Source organism: Dunckerocampus dactyliophorus, chromosome 13 (assembly GCF_027744805.1).
Source record: "Dunckerocampus dactyliophorus isolate RoL2022-P2 chromosome 13, RoL_Ddac_1.1, whole genome shotgun sequence".
Classification (NCBI taxonomy): domain Eukaryota; kingdom Metazoa; phylum Chordata; class Actinopteri; order Syngnathiformes; family Syngnathidae; genus Dunckerocampus; species Dunckerocampus dactyliophorus.
The window spans coordinates 7,024,907-7,043,574 of record NC_072831.1 but is presented as its reverse complement, the minus strand read 5'-3'; the positions used below and the strand labels follow the sequence as shown (position 1 = coordinate 7,043,574).

At 45.9% G+C, this 18,668-nt stretch overlaps 1 protein-coding gene across 1 annotated transcript in view; it reads right to left on the bottom strand.

The window, feature by feature from the left end:
* Positions 1–9,772: 9,772 nt before the first annotated feature.
* si:dkey-33c12.4 (uncharacterized protein LOC560112 homolog) overlaps positions 9,773–18,668 on the bottom strand; it is a 30,524-nt gene continuing 21,628 nt past the window's right edge. The window contains exon 18 of the mRNA XM_054796848.1: positions 9,773–12,552. Within this exon, the coding sequence (XP_054652823.1) occupies positions 12,531–12,552 (22 nt within the window). The 3' untranslated portion in view covers positions 9,773–12,530. The remainder of the gene's footprint in view (positions 12,553–18,668) is intronic.

Below are 18,668 nucleotides of genomic sequence, written 5' to 3'. Positions count from 1 at the left end.
CAATGTTAACGCTGTGGGTTTGATCGCCATTGTGGCCACCCATGGTAGAAGCGATGTGATGCTAGTTTGTTTACATTTACTATTTCTAGTGATTAAGTTCTTTTTACACTTGAATGACTGATCACGTCCCAATCAAGTCCCACCTACGCATCGGCCAGTTCCCACATTCACTCGAAGTAATGTATGGCCATACGCTGAGCCACTGTCCCATCTGCGGAACACACAGACACTCACAGGACCACAGATGGGTCCACGTGCAGTAGAGCCACTGGCTGGCGCCGCAGCCGGGACGCCAGCCAGATGGGCCACCCTGTGAGGAAGGGAGAGACTCAGCCTGTCGGGTCCAAGCGGGCTGATCTTGTTACCACCGGGCCGAGACTGGAGTCTGGTGCAATGCATACTACATGCATCGTCAGGGGAATCAACTGCCTGCCTGACTGCCACGGTGTGGTCACCCTGCACGTGAAATCAGGTTCTATAACCGTTTCGGTATAAATGTGACAATTAATATAATCATAATTTTGATTTAGAGAAGCTAGTGCTAAAATACTACTGACCCTGATAAGATTCTAAAAAGTTAGCGAACGAACCTGAAACAAGTTGGATGCTGCAGAAATGACCACTGCTGAATGTGAAACAGGACTTCCACGTCAGCGTGGTCTGTCAAGCATTGCCTCGGATGAATGTTTAAACTTTAAAAAGGCCAATTTCATCGGGATCAAAGGTCCGACAGCAGTGGTACATTCTCGATAAAAGTGGACCATGTGGGATTACAAGAATGTAGACGTCCATATGAGCGGCAATCTGCTTTCACCTCGTGTGCAATTACTTTCTCTCTCCCACCCCAGCTGCTGTGTGTTAGCTAGCTGGGATCAGAGGAATATCATAAATAACTGAAGAAAAAGAGGGGAAACGAGTGTGTGTGTGTGTGTTTTCTCAATCTATGCCTCCTGAGCTGTTTACCTGATGAGCAGTATGTCTTATTCCTTTGAACACATCATCAAATGTGATTTTACCTGACAGTCTGTCTTAAGAAGAAAACTGCAAAAAGCAATTGAAGACCATGTCAGTGTGGGATGATGGGTAGCGTGACATATCCGACTTGTATTAGATAAGACAGGCTCCTGATTGACTTGGCTCCCCGGGAGTACAAACCGTCCTGGTTTTTGTACTCACACTGACACCTCAGAGATAAACGAGATCTCCCCGGGGTCAAGGTCACGTTTTGGTCCAATTTAGGCTGTGAGGCTCGACTCGTTGTCAGAGTCTTCTTTATTTGAAATTCATACAAGACAAAGTGAGCTTTGACCAGCGGTGTATGCTGGTGGTGGGGGTGTAATAGCTGAAAAAATAAAAGATGAACTGGCTTTCCTTTGCTGCACCCTGACTTTCACATTTGGGTGATTAAGTTGAATTCTTTTGGCTATACTAGCATGCTATGGAAGGAGGCTTATTTCACGTTAGGGAACAAAGAGAGGATCACCTGAAGAGAAACTACACACGCTTTCTTGCTCTGCTTTTTCTACCTCTTTCTTTGCTTCTCCTTTTCTTTCCATCCCTTCCTGCCAAACATTCCTCCCCGACTCTTTTGTTTGCCGGGATCCAGGTTACCATGGTGACCAACTGGTGCTTTATGAGCACCTCATCCCTCATCTAAATATCCCTAGTTATCTATGGTAATGAAATGCACACACCATTATCTGGCTTAATGAAACACTCTATTGTCTATGATTAGATGCAGGGACTTTTATTTGGCCTGCTCCCTTTCAGCCTGCGTTCAATTTTATGAGCTTTGCACTGTGAAAGAAACAGTGTCCAGTTGCCACGCCATGCAGCTCCTGTGCTTGTGCGAGATGTTTGATTGCACTAACTGGCCTGCCTGCTCTCTCTTTGCCTTGTGATGGCTCTCTGTAGATGCTGTGTGCTAAAAGAAATCACAACAATCCAAGTAAAACATCACAGCCTGACAAGGCACCAACATAACAACTAACTAATTCCAACCTGATCTGATGAGATGTGATAGTGGTCTCCTTTTCGTATGCCCTGGTTTATGTAGGATTCGCTTTGCGACAGAGATTACTTCCACAAATACTGTATGTCTCGGTTTTCGTACACCGTCTCAGTTATTGTACGGCCAAACAGTGCACCCAACAAACTAGATCATCGCCCCAACAAAGTCCCACGCATTGGTGACTCATACTCTGTGAAGAATGGATCGTGGTTCTTTTAGAGGTGGGACACTATATACGGATTCCAGCCAGGAAATCCTTTAATCATCTTTATTATTTGTGTGGGTGCTTTATTTGTTCACAGAACACATACTGTATAGAATGACGAACAACACTGTATCTGTCTCCTTCCTTTCTCTTTTCAAGCACTGTGCCATGCGCTCATGAGGCGTTCAAGCACACTGAGTATTTCTGAGTGTTAGAGGAATCTGTGCTTTTTAATTTAGGGCAGATGCAAAAAAGTGAAAGTGCCCGAACTGTGATAAAGAAGGTGAGAAACACTGCTGAATTCAAGAAAGAAGTCGTAGCAAAGTGCAAAGGTAGCTTATGTTACAACAGGATTGTAATGTTAACACAGGTTGCAGGGGGAATGGTTTAAGGAAGGAACATAACAGGTGGTTAGACGGACCAGTGTGTGTAATGATGATTGTACCTGCTTCTAAAGATTACAATGACAGCTCCTGTCCACTTTTTAAAGGAAAACTGCTTACGTGAGACATGAACACACATCTTTCTTTTGTCTGTGCATGCTAAATATTGAAAAACTGGCAGCACAGGGCAGTAATAATGCAATGTAAAGTCATTCACCTTTCCGCCTATAAAGACTTTTTACTTTTTACTCCCCCCCCTCCAGGCAGACAATAACATTGCAGGGTGCTAGGCAGATCCAGCTATAATGAAACAGTAAGCCATTCTCATAGCGTTAGCATGTAGCACTAGTGCGAAACGTTTCATTGACAAAATAAGACCATAACCAACAGTCACTTACAGTGCCCGCTCTCACTGTCCAACTGATGGGATGGCTGTATCTTTAAGACTTGTGCTCCCCATGAAGCTGGTAATTTCAGCATAGTCCTCAGGTAAAAACATGCTGAGTGCTAACAAGCATCTAACCGAGTCTTCCTGGTGATGTTGTCGGATTGAGCGCCAGTATCCCCCACTTCAGTCTGTCTGGATGTTTAGTTGGTAGTGTGTGGAATCTTTCAGCTTAGTGCCAGAGCCTACACGTGTGAGGCATGGTTTATAACCAAGCATGAACTTTTCCACACTCGGCTTACGCTACCTCTCGGTAGTGTCCTGAGGCGTTGTGAGCGAGGTGCTAGTTTTTTGGTATTAGCTCCTATGATAACAATGTCACTGTAGCTCGGTTAATATGCAGGTCACGTTATGTAAATAGAACATTGTTGGCGTTTTTTGGAGGGTTTTTACGAGGGCTTTATAGGCGAAATAGGTGATTCCCATTACATGCATTGCTAGCTCCCGAGTGCTAGCTGTTTTTCTCCCTTTAGTTGTGTTCACGTCTCACATAAGGATTGTGGATGATGGGCAAAATTACCCCCAAAAAGTGCAGTTTTCCTTTCAAAGGTAAGTTTGTAACAGACTAGAATGAAACAGCGTCCATGCAATGCTGCCTCTGTCCACCAGGGGTAGCCAGAGGAGCCCAGCGCCCAGAGGGAGGCTGACCTCGTTGCAGCGCGCCGACAGCAACAACCAATGAAATGCTTTGCTGGGACAAAATGCATTATGGGATGAAGTTAACTCAGCTGTTTTTCATTTTAAACTCGTATTGGTACTTGCCTTGTATATTTCTTACCTAGCTTTTGAGTGTTAAGTTGCTGTGTGATTAGTTTTATGTTGTTTGTAAGATGTCACTGTGAGTCAGACTGTTGTATTGAGTCATGACCTCCTGCGATTTCCAATGAGTTGACAAGCTTTCTCATAGCTTGTGATTGGCTCCTGTCAAATAAAGAGCTACCGTGTCCTCACGAACTCGTGCCCGCAACAATACGCCATTTTATGACGTGGACATGGGCGGCTTATATATATATGTACATATATATATATATATATATATATATATATATATATATATATATATATATATATATATATATATATATATATATATATGTTTCTCTCCAAATGTAGTGGGTTCGGCTTAAACACCAGTGCATCTTATACAACGGAAATTACGGTAATTTACTTTATTTCTTATGAGAAAAATAGATTTGACGTTCGTACGTTTCTGCTTTTGTCTGACCTTTTAGAACGGACCAATGACGAAAACCGAAGTTCCACTGTAAATTTCTGAACACGTTCGGAGTGTCCCTGAATGCATCTCACATTCTTGTAATGACAATGAGTACATGTCGTTCCCAAGATGAACAGGCTAGAGACGTGTGTGAGTTGGAGATACATAGAGTATATGGTGTTGGAATTGTACTGCTGTTGATGTGTTCAGGTCAGACTGAAGTTATAAAAGAGTATCAGACGCTGTGTGATTGTGGGGGGACGCTCCACTGTGCTCTGTAACAGAGAGGCGTGCTTGCTCTGGTGCGCATGTGTTAATTACAAAAAAAAATGTAACGTAATTAATTAAATAAATTAGTTACCGCCCTTAACGCTTTATTTTTGACAGCCCTGTTAGAAATGTCTTCAAAACCTCTAGACATAAACAAAGAAGCGCATGTCGATGTAAATAAAGTCAACATTGTCATAAACATGTAACACGTGGATTCTCACCAAAATTTAGAGGAACACATTGGTATTAAATACAATTCTGAGTGATATATCCAAAGCAAACAGGAAGTTACGCAAACATCAACATACAAAACCAGGTAGATACACACAAACGACTTACTGTACAGCAAGGGAAATAATCTAGCATAACAAATGCTCTAAATCTGACAAGGCTGCAACACAATAGCATTGCACTAGGTAGAACATCTCTAATAGAATATCTGTGAATATAAAAACAATATGTGTTGTTGTGTGCTGGGAAACATTCAGCGTGTCACCAAGCGGATAAAAAAATATATGCGCATCTGCTAGTTGAAAAGAACGTCAACGGAGCGGAGTAATATCTGCAGATTGGGCGGTTAAGCCACTCTGCATTTCATGAGGCAGCCCCGTCACTAACAGTTATCTCCTCGCCAGCCTCCCAGGACTCGTCGAGGTTGAAACCGTTCTCCCCGGCTCTGAATAATGCATGAAATTACGTAATGCAAATGGAGGCTTCATCATTTCCTTCCCGCCCCCACTGTTGCACACTGAGGGGCCAGACGCCACCGCCGTATTAGAAAGAACAGTGGGGGAGGGAGTCCCCTGAGCGAAGAGAGCTCCCGAAAAAAAAGGTCTGCGATAAAACTCCCAAAGGCTGCATCTCCTCACGCCGCAGCGCCATTGAGCATGAAGTGCAGTTATTGCAGACTTCATTCACGGCGGCTAACATGGGAGGCTTACTGAGAGGAGGCGGTGAAATATTCATCCAGCAACAGCCTGGCTCGGCTCCACCGCCTATAAACACAGGCCCGATCAAATATAAATAATAACACAGGAGGAGGGCGCCGTGATGGTAGAAGAACTTGTGTGCGCCAAATGATGTGTCATTTACACAAGGCCAGAAAATAGAGGTATTGTTAAGGGCTAAAAACAGTGTGTGTCCACACAACAGTGATTAAAAAGTCTAAAAATGACACAATACGAATGCCACTTAACGCTGCATTATAATGCTCAGGCGTGTATGTCACAACCAAAAACAGCAAGGGCGGACCACAACTCTGTTGTAGTGTTTGTGTTTATGTCAATAACACAGTGTCATTTTGACTACACCACTCGTGTCCAGCTCAGTCATATTAGTTTACGTTAAAGTCTAAACCTACATGTATGCTGACACAGAGTATTCAAAAGACTTGTTTTGGTTAAGACTCGCAGTTGGTGTGTGTACTGATTCTTTAGTGACAGCTAAAGTTGCCTTCCTGTTCGTCTTCTGTTCCTTACGAGATCGTTATTGTCTAAACATCCCCTTAGCCAATGTTAAATAAAGTTTGGGATGATGCCTGGCCTTGTGAATGGTGTTAATTGCCCCACAAAGATGATGGCACATGAAAGGGTTTTGGTTGGCTGGTTTTGGTCCCAAAAAAAGAGGACGTCTGTCAGGTCTCTGCCACTTCAAAAGGATCCTTTTACACAAAGGAAGTCCTTTTCCTTTCTCTTTTTTGTGCTTAATCTTCAGATTCAGGGGTTTTATTCATCCCTTTGTCCACTTTGTGTCACCCTTTAACACCAAGGGGATTAAATTGCTGTAGCGGAAGTCATTGTTTGTGTTTTCTTCCGGCCTGCTAGCTCCGCGATTGTTATCAACCGCCCTGCGACAATGCGGGAGGTTCATCTCCTTCCTTCAGTGAGAAAAGAACAGCTGGATGGATGCGCTCACCTCGTTTATCTGAGGAAACGGAGACACAATATGTCACGCATTTTTTGTTTGCTTTAAGTAGAGTGCTCTTGACCCCGAGAAGTAATGGAAGTTTTGTTTCAGTAAGGTTGAAGAGGAAACACTACACAGGTTGGGGGACATAATGAACTGCAAAATGGCCAATGAAATGCTTTGCTGGGAAACCGTTTCGAATTCAATTTGTATAGAATTGGCTTTTTTATTTTATAATGTAAGATTAATGTCTACAGCAACACATCGTATCGAATCAAATCGTATCGTTTGTACACTGCATCGAATCGTTCTGTTTTTAAAATGTTTTGTTTTTTAATTGTATCTTAACCTGTGTATCCAGATGCATATCGAATCATTTACAACAAAGAGCTTTACATCCCTACTTATTATTGATAAAAACAACTTTTTTCTATCTGTGATTAATTGCAATAAATGCTGAGTTAAGTATGGACAAAATGCTATTAATTGCAATTAAATATTTTAATTGATTGACAGCCCTACATATCAAAATAATGCAATATTTCCATTAATATTTCATCTTTCACTCTGTTGTAAAGTTATGGAAAGACCGTTTGTGATTTTTTCACAAGCAATTTGTATTGTCTCTCAAACTTTTGCAGCTTTTCTTGAAAAGTTGGCTTTTCAACTGGATGAAAAGAGCATTTCTTTTGCGATGTAGCAACTAAACTGTCTGTGAGATTTGTATTTACTTTGTCAACTAAACATCTCAGTGTCATGTTAGCATTCTGTTTTGCAATCATCTTTTTCCCTCCTAATTTCTGCTACGTTACCTTGTATTGCTCTCCACAAGGCTGCACTCTTCTGCTGCTTCTGTGTGTATGATAGCGGCACCACACCTCCTCCACAGAGACAAAGAGATTGTATGACAAGAGGGCTCAGTCCGTTCATGCCGTTGTTCTGTGGAACAAACGTGCCAAAATGCTGAAACCAATGCACAGAGTGAACTCTCTTCCTGTTTGGTGGTGACGCAGATGCATGCACATGGCAGTATATCAAGGGAATTATTATTAGTGATTGCGTGATTGTAATTTTTGAATCTACATCAAACCAGTTTAGTTGGTTTAGCGCTCTATGCTTGTCATTGACAGCGAAAACAGCAGGCGATGTGTTCGTTCATCTCAGCTACAGGAAGACTCACAGATGGGCCCTTTCTGCTCGTTGCCCCTTGTAATCCATCCATTAATCCCCATCATAAACAGGCAGGTGAACATTTGACTCCAGTAACTGTGCAACAGTGACAGCTGGGACGGCTTGGAATGTTTGGAGCCGAGGAGGCGGGGCTGCTATCTTATCCCCCTTTGCTGACGGATACCATAGGAAAAAAAGGCCACAAATTGTATTGTTTGCAAGAATAAAAGCAAACACTGCATCTTGGCCAGGCTGAAACCGGTCCTCCGTTACTGTCGAAGTGATCTTAAAAGAAGCATGTTGTCTAAATGATGATATAGTGTAATTAGCTGTGCCATACGTGGCTCCCTGAGCCAGGTGGCAGCCTGATGAATGTTTGTGCTGTAAACAGAACAAAAGCTCACATTTTCCAGGTAATGAATTGCAGTGGTACTAATGCATCTTCACAGCGCTCCGGGCCTGCGGGATCTTCACAACAACACTGGGCTGAGAATACAATAGATGGCTCCTCTGCATTGCTTTGGAACATTATTTAATTTAATGTACAGTAATACCCTCGTTTATTGCGGTTAATTGGTTCCAGACTCAGCCGCGAAGTAGGATTCTTTCTTAATAAATGGAATATTGTCGTAGTTACGGCATAGAAAACCTGTTGATGATCTTCTAAATATTTTTTTTTTACATTTTTCAAGCCTCCTAGACATTAAATAACAGCCATATAGTTCCCCTTACATTTGTATTACCCATTATAGAAGATATAATCAGAAAATAAGACATTTAAGACAGTTTACCTTGTAGTGGAGTAGAATCAGTGGCGGACAGGAAGTGACGTTGGGGTTTCAAAATAGTTTTAGCTTGTGGGCCCAGGCCACAACAGTAACTTGTTTTATTATTATGATTATTATTATTATGTTGTTATTATTGTGCCTGTTGTGCGATAATTCAAACCTGCAATAAAAGTCGGTTGATCATGTCTGGTGCTTCGGTGGTGGTCTCACCGAACAATTACTGACACCTAGTGACCAATGTAGAATACTACATTCACAAGTTGTGGTCTTCATGGCTTATACTATATTTGTATTTTAGTGCATTTAGCCATGCATTTAGCCATTATGCTTGAAAATGCTTACCGTAATTTCCGGTGTATAAGCCGCTACTGTTTTCTTAAACTTTGAAGTCCTGCAGCGCATAAAGCGGCTAATTTATGGCCACGTTCTAATCTTGTGACTTCTCAATATAACAGTCTGACTCATGGTGACATCTTAGCAAGAACGCCAAAATCATCACACAGCAACTTACAGTAACACTCAAGAGGCTCCCTCCAGAGGGCTCCCTCTGGTGGACGCAGGCAGCTGAATGAATCATTGCAACTGAATGAACTGCTTTTTTGGGAAGCAATGCATGATGAGAAGTATTTTTTGAGTGTTAGGTTGCTGTGTGATGATTTTAGCATTCTTTCTAAGGTGACACTGTGAGTCAGACTGTTATAATGAGTAATGACGTCATGTGATTTCCGAGGGTTTGAAACCTGTAAGATCGTTGTGAGTTCCCTTGTAGCTTGTGATTGGCTCTTAGCTACCTGGTCCTCATGGATGCCTGCGTGCCATAATATGTCATTTTATGACGTGGACGTGTGGCTTACGTGGTGTGGTGTAGCTTATATATGTACAAATCTGTTTTACTGTCTAAATTTAAAACACCAGTGGCTGGAAATTGCAGTAATTTGGGAAAAAATATGTGCAATTTGTATAAATATGCATTTTTTTTTTTACTAACAATAGGCCACAAAACGATCATTTATTAATGAATGTTTGAAAAACCGCGAGAGGGAGGGAGCAATGTTCGAACCACAATGTAGCGAGGGACAACTGTTTTTTTAAATGAAAAATGGCAAAAGAGATCTACTTAATTTTATCATATGATTTTTGGAAGTACAGTGGAACTTCGGTTTCCGAACGGCCTCGTTTTTTAAATCTGTCAAAATTTTGCCTCGGTTCTCGTAGGCTGTTTCGGCTGTCGTACGATATTGCGCATAACAAAATGTTGTATTTTACCTTTGGCATGTTGAATTTGGTGGTATTAATAAGCACGTGGACAGACAACTCCCAGCATTGCTTCTTTATTCAGCCGTCAGGGATTACACACCCAACACCAAATCTCACTTAGTTTGCACAATACTACAGTATCCTGAAGGCTCATTCTTTTTGGCAAGCTCAAATAAGAATGCTGCACAAAGTAGTCTGTTTGCCCGCATATCGGCGGACTTCAGTGCCCAGGGACTCTCACGTGTTGGTGACTCAGTCTTGAGTCCAACTGTGTTCATAACGTATCTTTATTACACAAACATGCCCGATATCATGTTGTCAACTGGCAGACCGGCTCCCTCGCCCCATCTATGATGTCATCACCAGCTGACTGTGTAGTTCTTTGTTAACACAGTTACACCACAAGTCTGCACTTTCTGCATTGAGTATGGCTGCGAAATAAACCACCATAGGGCCAAATAAAGTTGCTAGTGCCAGTATTTTCATAAAAGAGGTGAAAAACACAGTTGAATTCAAGGAGGAACTCAAAACAAAGTAGGAAGTGGCTCTCTCGCCCCTCCAACCTCCCTCGTCTTTGTCAACAGGTCTTCGACCAGTGTAAAAGTGATATTCATTTTGGATTGTTTTTTGCGTATAAAACTATAATTGTTCTGTATGTTTCCTAGGGGTAAAATTGTTTCAGTTTCAGTACGATTGGGTTTTAGACAGACTGTTTGGAACAGATTCACAACAAAATCACACATATTATTCCTATTTTTCTTGATTTTCCATTGTTCTTTTCGGAGTGCCTTTTCTAGAAATAACTTTCTTCAGGGTGTGGTTAGTGGTTAGCATGTTGGCCACACAGTCAGGAGATCGGGGAGATCCGGGTTCGAATCTCTGTTTGGGGACCTCTGTGTGGACTTTGCGTGTTCTCTCTTGTGTTTTCTCCAGGTAAACCTCCCCACATTCCAAAAATATGCATGTTAGGTTCATTGGTATGAACGTGACTGTGAATGGTTGTTTGTCTATATGTGCCCTGCGATTGGCTGGCACATACAGTATATGGTGTACTCAAAGTCAGCTGCAAGCCAGCATACCTCCGAGACCCTAATGAGGACAAGCGGCATAGAAAATGTATGGTTGGATGGACTTTCACTGCCTTCAAATTTGAAGCTATGGGTCGCCTGTTGCTGGGGCATTTTTCTTGAAGGCCATTTAAGGAGATTTTTTGAAAGCCTTGTGTGCATGTGGACATAGCATAAAAGTGATGGTTGCAGGAGACAAACATTATCCTTACAATTTATAAACAAAATTATTTTGCCTGGGCTTTGCCTTCTTTATTCATTGGAAAGCCTAGTTGTTCATCTACATTGCGTAAACAAATGTCACAGGTGAAGTACGTAAAATAACAACTGTGTGACAACTCTTTGACGGATATTCCACTTGTGATTATCTGCATTAAAAGGAAGCAGATTCCTTAAGTACAGGAAGCCTGCAGTTTCATAAGGCCTGTGGGGGATAAGATTTTATTACAAGTGTCTCCTGTCATAAATCACTGCCCAGCCAATGACGCTCTGATTGATGGTGACATTTTTTGGCTGCTGGAGTTTTGGGAAATGAATTATGCCTGGCGGAAGACAGCCCTTGCGCCATGTGTGTGGAAAAGGCCCAGGGTATCCATTCACGTGCTGTATGTGTGGTATGTTGTGTGGGAATGAGCATCAGTTATTGGAAGCCAGCCACCTCCCGGCAACAATGAGAGGATTTACAATGCTGTGACACTCTCCATGCAGCCCCAGCGTGACACCTCCACTTATTTGTCCATGGCGAGGTGAAATACAACCTGACGGGAGGATGTAATGACGCCAGTGCAAACCAGTCGCCTATTTCATCCTCCCCATTAAGCCACACCAGTGTCAAAGGAAATACATGCTGAAGCATGCCCAACTCCTAACGTCAACCACAATGTGCCTCGACAGGCCATTTGTGTTTGCAAGCCTCTCATCTTCTTAATGACGTATTGGCTGTTTGTCAATTCATCACACCGCTGGCAAAAGAGCAAAATCAAGTGACGGCGCTTGCCATTTGTGCGTGTGCACGTCTGAGGGAGATGAAAGGCAACCAAGAGCTCAACCTTTAGACAGTCGTCTTTACACTGTCGTTTGTCTGCCAGGGCCCACAAAGGCGACACAGTGCTATTATCCCGCCCGTCAGCCTGCAGCCTTTGTGAGAATGTCAACATGTAAGGATGGATGTGCGGGTGCAGAACATATTTGATTCAGAGAAAGCCAGAAAAGATGAGCATTAAATGGGCCGCACCAGCGTTCTCTATAATTAAATAGAAACTCTTTAATCGGATCATCAGTGCTGATGAATGTGGGCTGAAAATTCATCCTTAGGCTCCAAACAAAGAGGATCATTACGGTCTTCTCACAGGACACAATGTGACGCTGTAAACAAGGAACTTGGCGTGAAATCATCCCTCTGTCGTCTTCCCATTCCGCTGTTTAGGCTCCATCAGACCACAGAAGTGCGACGACCATTCACAACGACGACGACCAGTGGCCCCCCAGAAAGGTTTGAGTTGACTCTTCACAATGGAAACACTGGAAAAATGCATACCCTAACCAGTGTACCGAACTGAAGTACTTGGTGGACTCATTACTTGAACAAGATCATAAAGTGTACCAGTCAATGGACTTTTTTTAACAGTAGTGTGCAATGACTAGTGAAGTGTAGCTCCCCTGTAAGGCTGTGGCCAAGCAACCTCTCATTGTCCTAGGAAAGAGTCATCATGCATATGCATTGTACTGTATGCCAGTGGGGTCTTTTTAATCTGCAGGTGGTCCCCATCTGAACGCGACAGCTGATTGCCAGAGACAACCTCTTATCCATTTCTCAGTGATGGACGCTCCACAAGCTGCAGTGACAGTGGGAACAAAAGAGCAGACTTTCATTCATCTTGCCCTTTTGACCGTGATGCTGATGATGAGCAAAATGAAAGCAAAGCAATCAGTTCCCTAATTGGGTTTGCGCTATTCCAACGCGTTAAGAGTCTCGATTAGAAAGGAAGGTCAATTTCTCAGTGTGACAATTACCACGTTCATTTCACATGCATAAGAGTGGTAGTGAGAGGGTGCAGATCAGCACGTGGCTCAAACATTTGATTCTTTTTGGCTTACTTACCAATGAGCCAACAATGGGCTGTTTCATTTGTGAACAAACTGAAAATACAAATTAGTTTAAAAGTATTTTATGTTGCAGCAATTCACAACAGAGCCCGCACAGTTTAGTGCTTTTTGCATTATGATGTGAATAAAAACAATTCAAGAAGGCAACTGTTGTCAAAAACATTCTCCAACAAAATGCTCACACTTAAAGGGTAACCTGATCTTTCATCCCACGTTAAAATGCGGCTCTTCCATTTCATATATAGTCAAACTTGTCTCTAGCGGCCACTAGAGGGAGTCTGCAAAAGTGGCCGCTATAGACAGGTGGCCTCTATAGACAGGTTGGCGTCCAGTTTGAATGTTGACCAGTAGAGGAAAAAAAAAAAAAAGGGAAAAAAATAATAATAATGTTGACCAGTAGAGGGCACTGCGGACTGCGGATAAAAGTTGTACAGCACTACTAGGCTTGTTATTATCATGGTTCATGGTTCATGGTTTTAATCCTGAACATGCATGAATCAAACAGTAGCATCACATAGTACAATTCACAATTTTGCATGTCCAAAAAAGAGTAGGAAGAAGCAAAGCTTATTTAATCCTACCCCTCATCAGTTTCACATCAGTTGCAATACATTTATTCACCTCTTGTTCTTCCAAGTGTACTTTGTAGGTCTACATGACCATGTAGTGCAATCATAGCCAAGGTTTTTACTTACTAAAAGGAAGCTAGAGGCTTAATAATAACTGATAGAATATATCCACGACCCACAGAACAAAGCTGTGTTAGTAATGTCTTACGCTTGTTTTTAATATTTTACTTTTTATACGGCAGAGTGTTATTACAGCTTTAGCTCATCAGGAAGTGACGGGAAGTGACGGTGGGCGTCCCGAGCAGGAGAGCTAGGCTCAGTGCTAGCTGTGAGTTTGGAGAGAGTTGGGAAGTGTGTTTATGTTGGCGTGGATGTAAAGTCCTGCAGTGTTCTCCGCTGTTAATAAAGCCATTAAAGTGCATCGGCGACGTGAGTCTCTCCTTCCCCACAACAAGCGGCATTACAGTATTGACCAGTGCACACCAGGAAATAAACGGTGCCATTTCTTACAGGCACTGGCTGGACAGCTATGTAGTGGGGCTTGTTTAACCTTTGCCTTGTGGGCAAGCAGGAAGGAGAGACGATGCTGAGAGATGTGTGTGTGTTCTGAGCTGCTGTCTGGTGGCCGCGTTCAAGAAATAAAGTTGGCAGAAGCAACAGGAGAACTTTCCTTCTTTGCTTCGGAGCTGAATAACACTGACAAGTTAACAGACTAGTAGCGAACGGAAAAGAAGACGGCTTTATTTGTGTCGAATACAGAAGATGAGGACTTTGATGGATTTGTGGATGAGGATTGATGAAAAATAACGTGAGTACATTCTAAAATACTTCAATTAAGTACAACCGAACTCAGTTTTGCTCCCGCTGCCGCATGCATGCAAGCGTTTTTTTTTTTTTTTTTATTGTAGCGTCGCTGGGAGCACGTCCTGTTCCCAGCCTAATTTGCGGTAATGTTTTGGTGCAAATGCTCTTAAAGTTACATGTTTGACCAGGAAATAGCAAGCTCAAAAGAAGACGGCTTTTTTATGTGGAACAACTGACAGTTTGTGTGGATCTTGTGAATGATTGTGACTGAGCTAGGACTCAGTAATTAAAGTCTACATACGACGGCTTCATTGATTGAAAAACTAAACTTTTTCGTGCATGAAGCTTCTACTTGAGTTGGTAATTTGGCCGCTATATGCGGTCAGATATTGACCAAGGGAGACAAAATGGGTGGCCGCTGGCCGCGTTGGACAGGTGACTGCTATACACAGGGTCTATAACATGTAAATTTGCTGGGTGGGATTTTTCAGTGGCTGCTATAGGGAGGTGGCCGTTCTGTAAAGGTGGCCGCTAAGACAGGTTTGACTGTACTTTGAAATGGAACAGGGACAGGGAAACGACATGGGATGTTGCCCCCTGGTGGCAAGTCAACTACAGTAGAAAACATTTAAAGAACATAAGGTGCTCTTCATAAAATTCGACATTAACTTTGAGAATCAGATTGCTTTTTTTTTTTTTTTTTTTTTTTTTTTTTTTTTTCCCCCTGTCCTGTCCAGCCTTTAAAGCAGATAGAATTGTATACCTAAATGCCGTCAAGTGCTCAACAGATTTACTCTGCCAGAGAGAAGTGTGATATACACTTCCCCTGTCATACAAAATTTATTCGACCTTGATGCTTGTTATAAAGCAAATTTGGAGCGCCCGGACCGGAGCAGGAGGGGACAGAGAAGAAGAGAAAAGGAAACGGGGGGGGGGGACAAAAACAAAAAAAAGAGAGACAAGAGACAAGGACAACAGCAGCAACAACAACAATTGTGACAGAACAACAGAAACATACCGAACGACATCAGCAAATAAATGTCCGTGACAACTATAAAGACGAACAAGGATAAAGGACAAATCAATATCAACAACCACAATGACAAAGCTGTCAATGACAATCAGACATAATAGCAGTCATGAAATGATGACCTATGACAGTGATCACAATGACAATACTGCATTGAAACAGTCGCACACAATAGCAGTCATGAAATGATGAATTATGATAGTGATCACCATGATAATACCGCATTGAAACAGTCACACATAACTGTAGTAATGAAATGATTATCCATGATAGTGAATAGAATCAAAGTTACTGTAATGCACATCATTGTAAAAAAAAAAAAAAATACATATACACACATATATACATACATACACATACATAAATACATATATACATATATATATATATATATATATATATATATATATATATATATACACATATATACCGCACATACACACATATATATATATAGTCATACTGCTGAAATCACCGTCGCTGTAATAAAACCAACAACATAATAACACCCTGGATAACTCAGTGAGTAATGTGGGGAAGTACGTATGTACTGTGAGTGTGCATATGTACAGGTATCTCTGTATGTAAGGAAGACTTCATATATATATAAAGGTGCAGGAATGTGTGGGCGTGTGATTGTCACTGAGAGTGCATGAAAGGAAAGGGGCCGCCTTCCACCTCCCAGAGAGCCCCGCCCCAAATAGCAAGGCCGGGCCCCGGCCGCCAGAAGGCCACCAGGCCCATAGGGGCAGGCAGCACAAAGAACAGTGCCCCAAGAGCCAGCCCAGAGAGCCCCCCCCCCCCGGGAAGACCAGTAAGGGGCCGAAGAGAGGTAATCCCAGCCAAGGACAGGGCGCCAGCGGGCCGGAGGACTGCCAACCCCCGAGACCAGCGAGAGATCACACCCCACAAAGGCAGACGGGTACCGGGGGCCACAAACCGGCAGGCCCAGAGACGCCTCCACAGCCGGAAAGAAGCCCGCCCGCGCCGGAAGCGCCAATTCTCCCCCACCGCCACCCCCACCCCCAGGGAGCGGAGCCCGGCCCGCCCCGGGCCAACCCCCGCCCGACCCCCGACACAGGGCCGCCCCGCCAAGGGATGCAGGAGGCACACCCTCCACCCACCCGGCGGAGGCACGGGCGGCAGAGATGTATCGCCCAGCACCTGACCCCACGGAGCAAACCCCTGTATGCCCCCCCCAAATAAATAACTAAAATAAATAAATAAATAAAAATACACACACGCACGCACATACACACTCCTACGCACCCACACACACGCACATAAACGCTCCTACGCACAAACACACCCCTATGCGCACGCTCATACACACTCTTACTTACTCAAGCGCGCACACACACACACACACACACACACACACACACACACACACACACACACACACACACACACAGTGGTCGACTGCCCGACACCCGGAAGCCCCACCCTATCCCCCGTTGGTAACCCAAGGAGCAGCGGAGCCGGGGACCCCGGGGTCCCAGACATACGATTCAGAACCCAGGGGCGGAGAGCGCAGACTGCCGGGGAGCAGGAAGACACCCGGCCACACCCCCCCAGCGGTAGGACGCCGCCAGCGAGGCAGACAGGGGAGTCAGCGAGGAGGAGAGCGGGAAACCGAGCAGGCAGGCGGGAAAACGGGCGAGCAGCCAGGCGAACCACCACACAGCGCCAACCGAGACCCGCGGGCCAGCAAACCCCGAAGAGAGAGCGGGAGCACCACACCCCAAGCCGCAGGGAGGCCAAGCACCAGCGCCGAGAAGGCGAGACCAGCAGCCGACCAGCCGACGGCCCCCACATACCACCAGAAGCCAGACCAGCCACATGCCACCAGAGCCGACAGCGCACCACCCGCGCACCGGAGCCCCACCCCCGACAAGCCCACAGACAGACCGGGGGAGGCGAGGACACAGACAGCGGCCCGGCAGCGCACAAAGCGCAACGGCGACAGACGCCCAAGCGCCCGGCAGAGCACGACCCCCCCCAGCGAGCCCGGCCCCAGGGCACCCGCCCCCCCACCCCCACCCCGCCACCCAGGCCCACAGTACCCGCAAGCATGACCAAGCCCCAACCCACCAGCTGGCCCGGCGCCCCAGCAGCCGCCACAGCGCAGCAACCACCGGCCGCCGCGACAGCACACGGGCCACCCGAAGCACCAGCACCGCCCCCCGGAGACCGCCGAACCCGCCCCAAGAGCGCAGAGGCGCCCGCGGCACGTGTCAGTCCAGGGGGGGCACCGCAAGCCGCCCCCCCCGGCGCAAGCCCCGGCATCAACAGGCCCCAGAGGGCCACCCCAGGGAAGGGCAGGCGAACCAGACAAGGGCACCCCACAGGCCAGGCCGCCCCGGGCGAGCCACCGCGACGGCCAGGCCCCCGGCCACACCGCCGACCCTGGCGGGCAGACGCCGAGGTGCACGAGGCACCCCAATCCAGCCCGCCCCACCCGTGTATGTGATAAGGTGTGATAGTGTCTATGATGCAATTAAAATAAATAAATAAATAAATAAAATAAAATAAAAGAGGATGGTGTATCTGTGTGCATGTATATGGAGTGTATGTGGATGATAGCTAATGATGCAATTAAAATCGGGGGACAGCTGCCGCTCGGAGGGCCCCTCACCTGGCCAGCCCCCCCAAACCCTAAGTGTCTACTCTGCGATTAAAATTGGGGGGCAACAGGTCAGTGGCACAGCAGGAGCAAAGGAGCCCCGCAAGGCAGCTCCCCTCCCCAATCACGCCCGACCGTAGGCCACCCCCCAATGTCCTATATATATGTGAGGTGGTGCAGTGGCACAGGAAGGACGGGGGCCCCACACCCCAACGCCGCCCAAACCGAGCAGGGGGGGGACCAAGGACACATGACCGACCGGCCGCCCACCACAGCCCAGGCTCGGGCGTGCCGCAGGACACACCACAGGCCCTACCCGGCCCGCCAGGATGCCCAGTCCGGCCCACCCAACCCCCCAGAGGCGATACCCCCAGTGCCCCCCAACACCGGAGCCCCACCGGAGGTAGCGTTCACAGCGCCACCCCCAAACCGCCAAACACCACGGACAAGCCACACGCCCCCAAGGCAGATCCGACCGCCACCAGGACAGCGGGAGCCGCGCCCACGCGCCCCCCGCATACCACCACGGCCGGCAAGGGAGCAACACCACGACGACCACAAGAGCACCGGACCCCACATAGAGCGGAGCACGGCCGCACCCACGAAGCACGCAGGCCAGAGGCGCCAGGGAGGGACAGAGAAGCAAGCACCGCACGACCGGGCCCGCGAGAGGAGCGGCCCCCGCCCGGCGCCCAAGCAGATGCCCCCGCCCGCCCCGCCCACCGCCACGCCACAGACCGGCCACCGCCCCACCCCCCGCCCATCCACCAACACGCCAAGGGGGAAACCCCGGAGGGAGGGAGACAACCGCCGGCC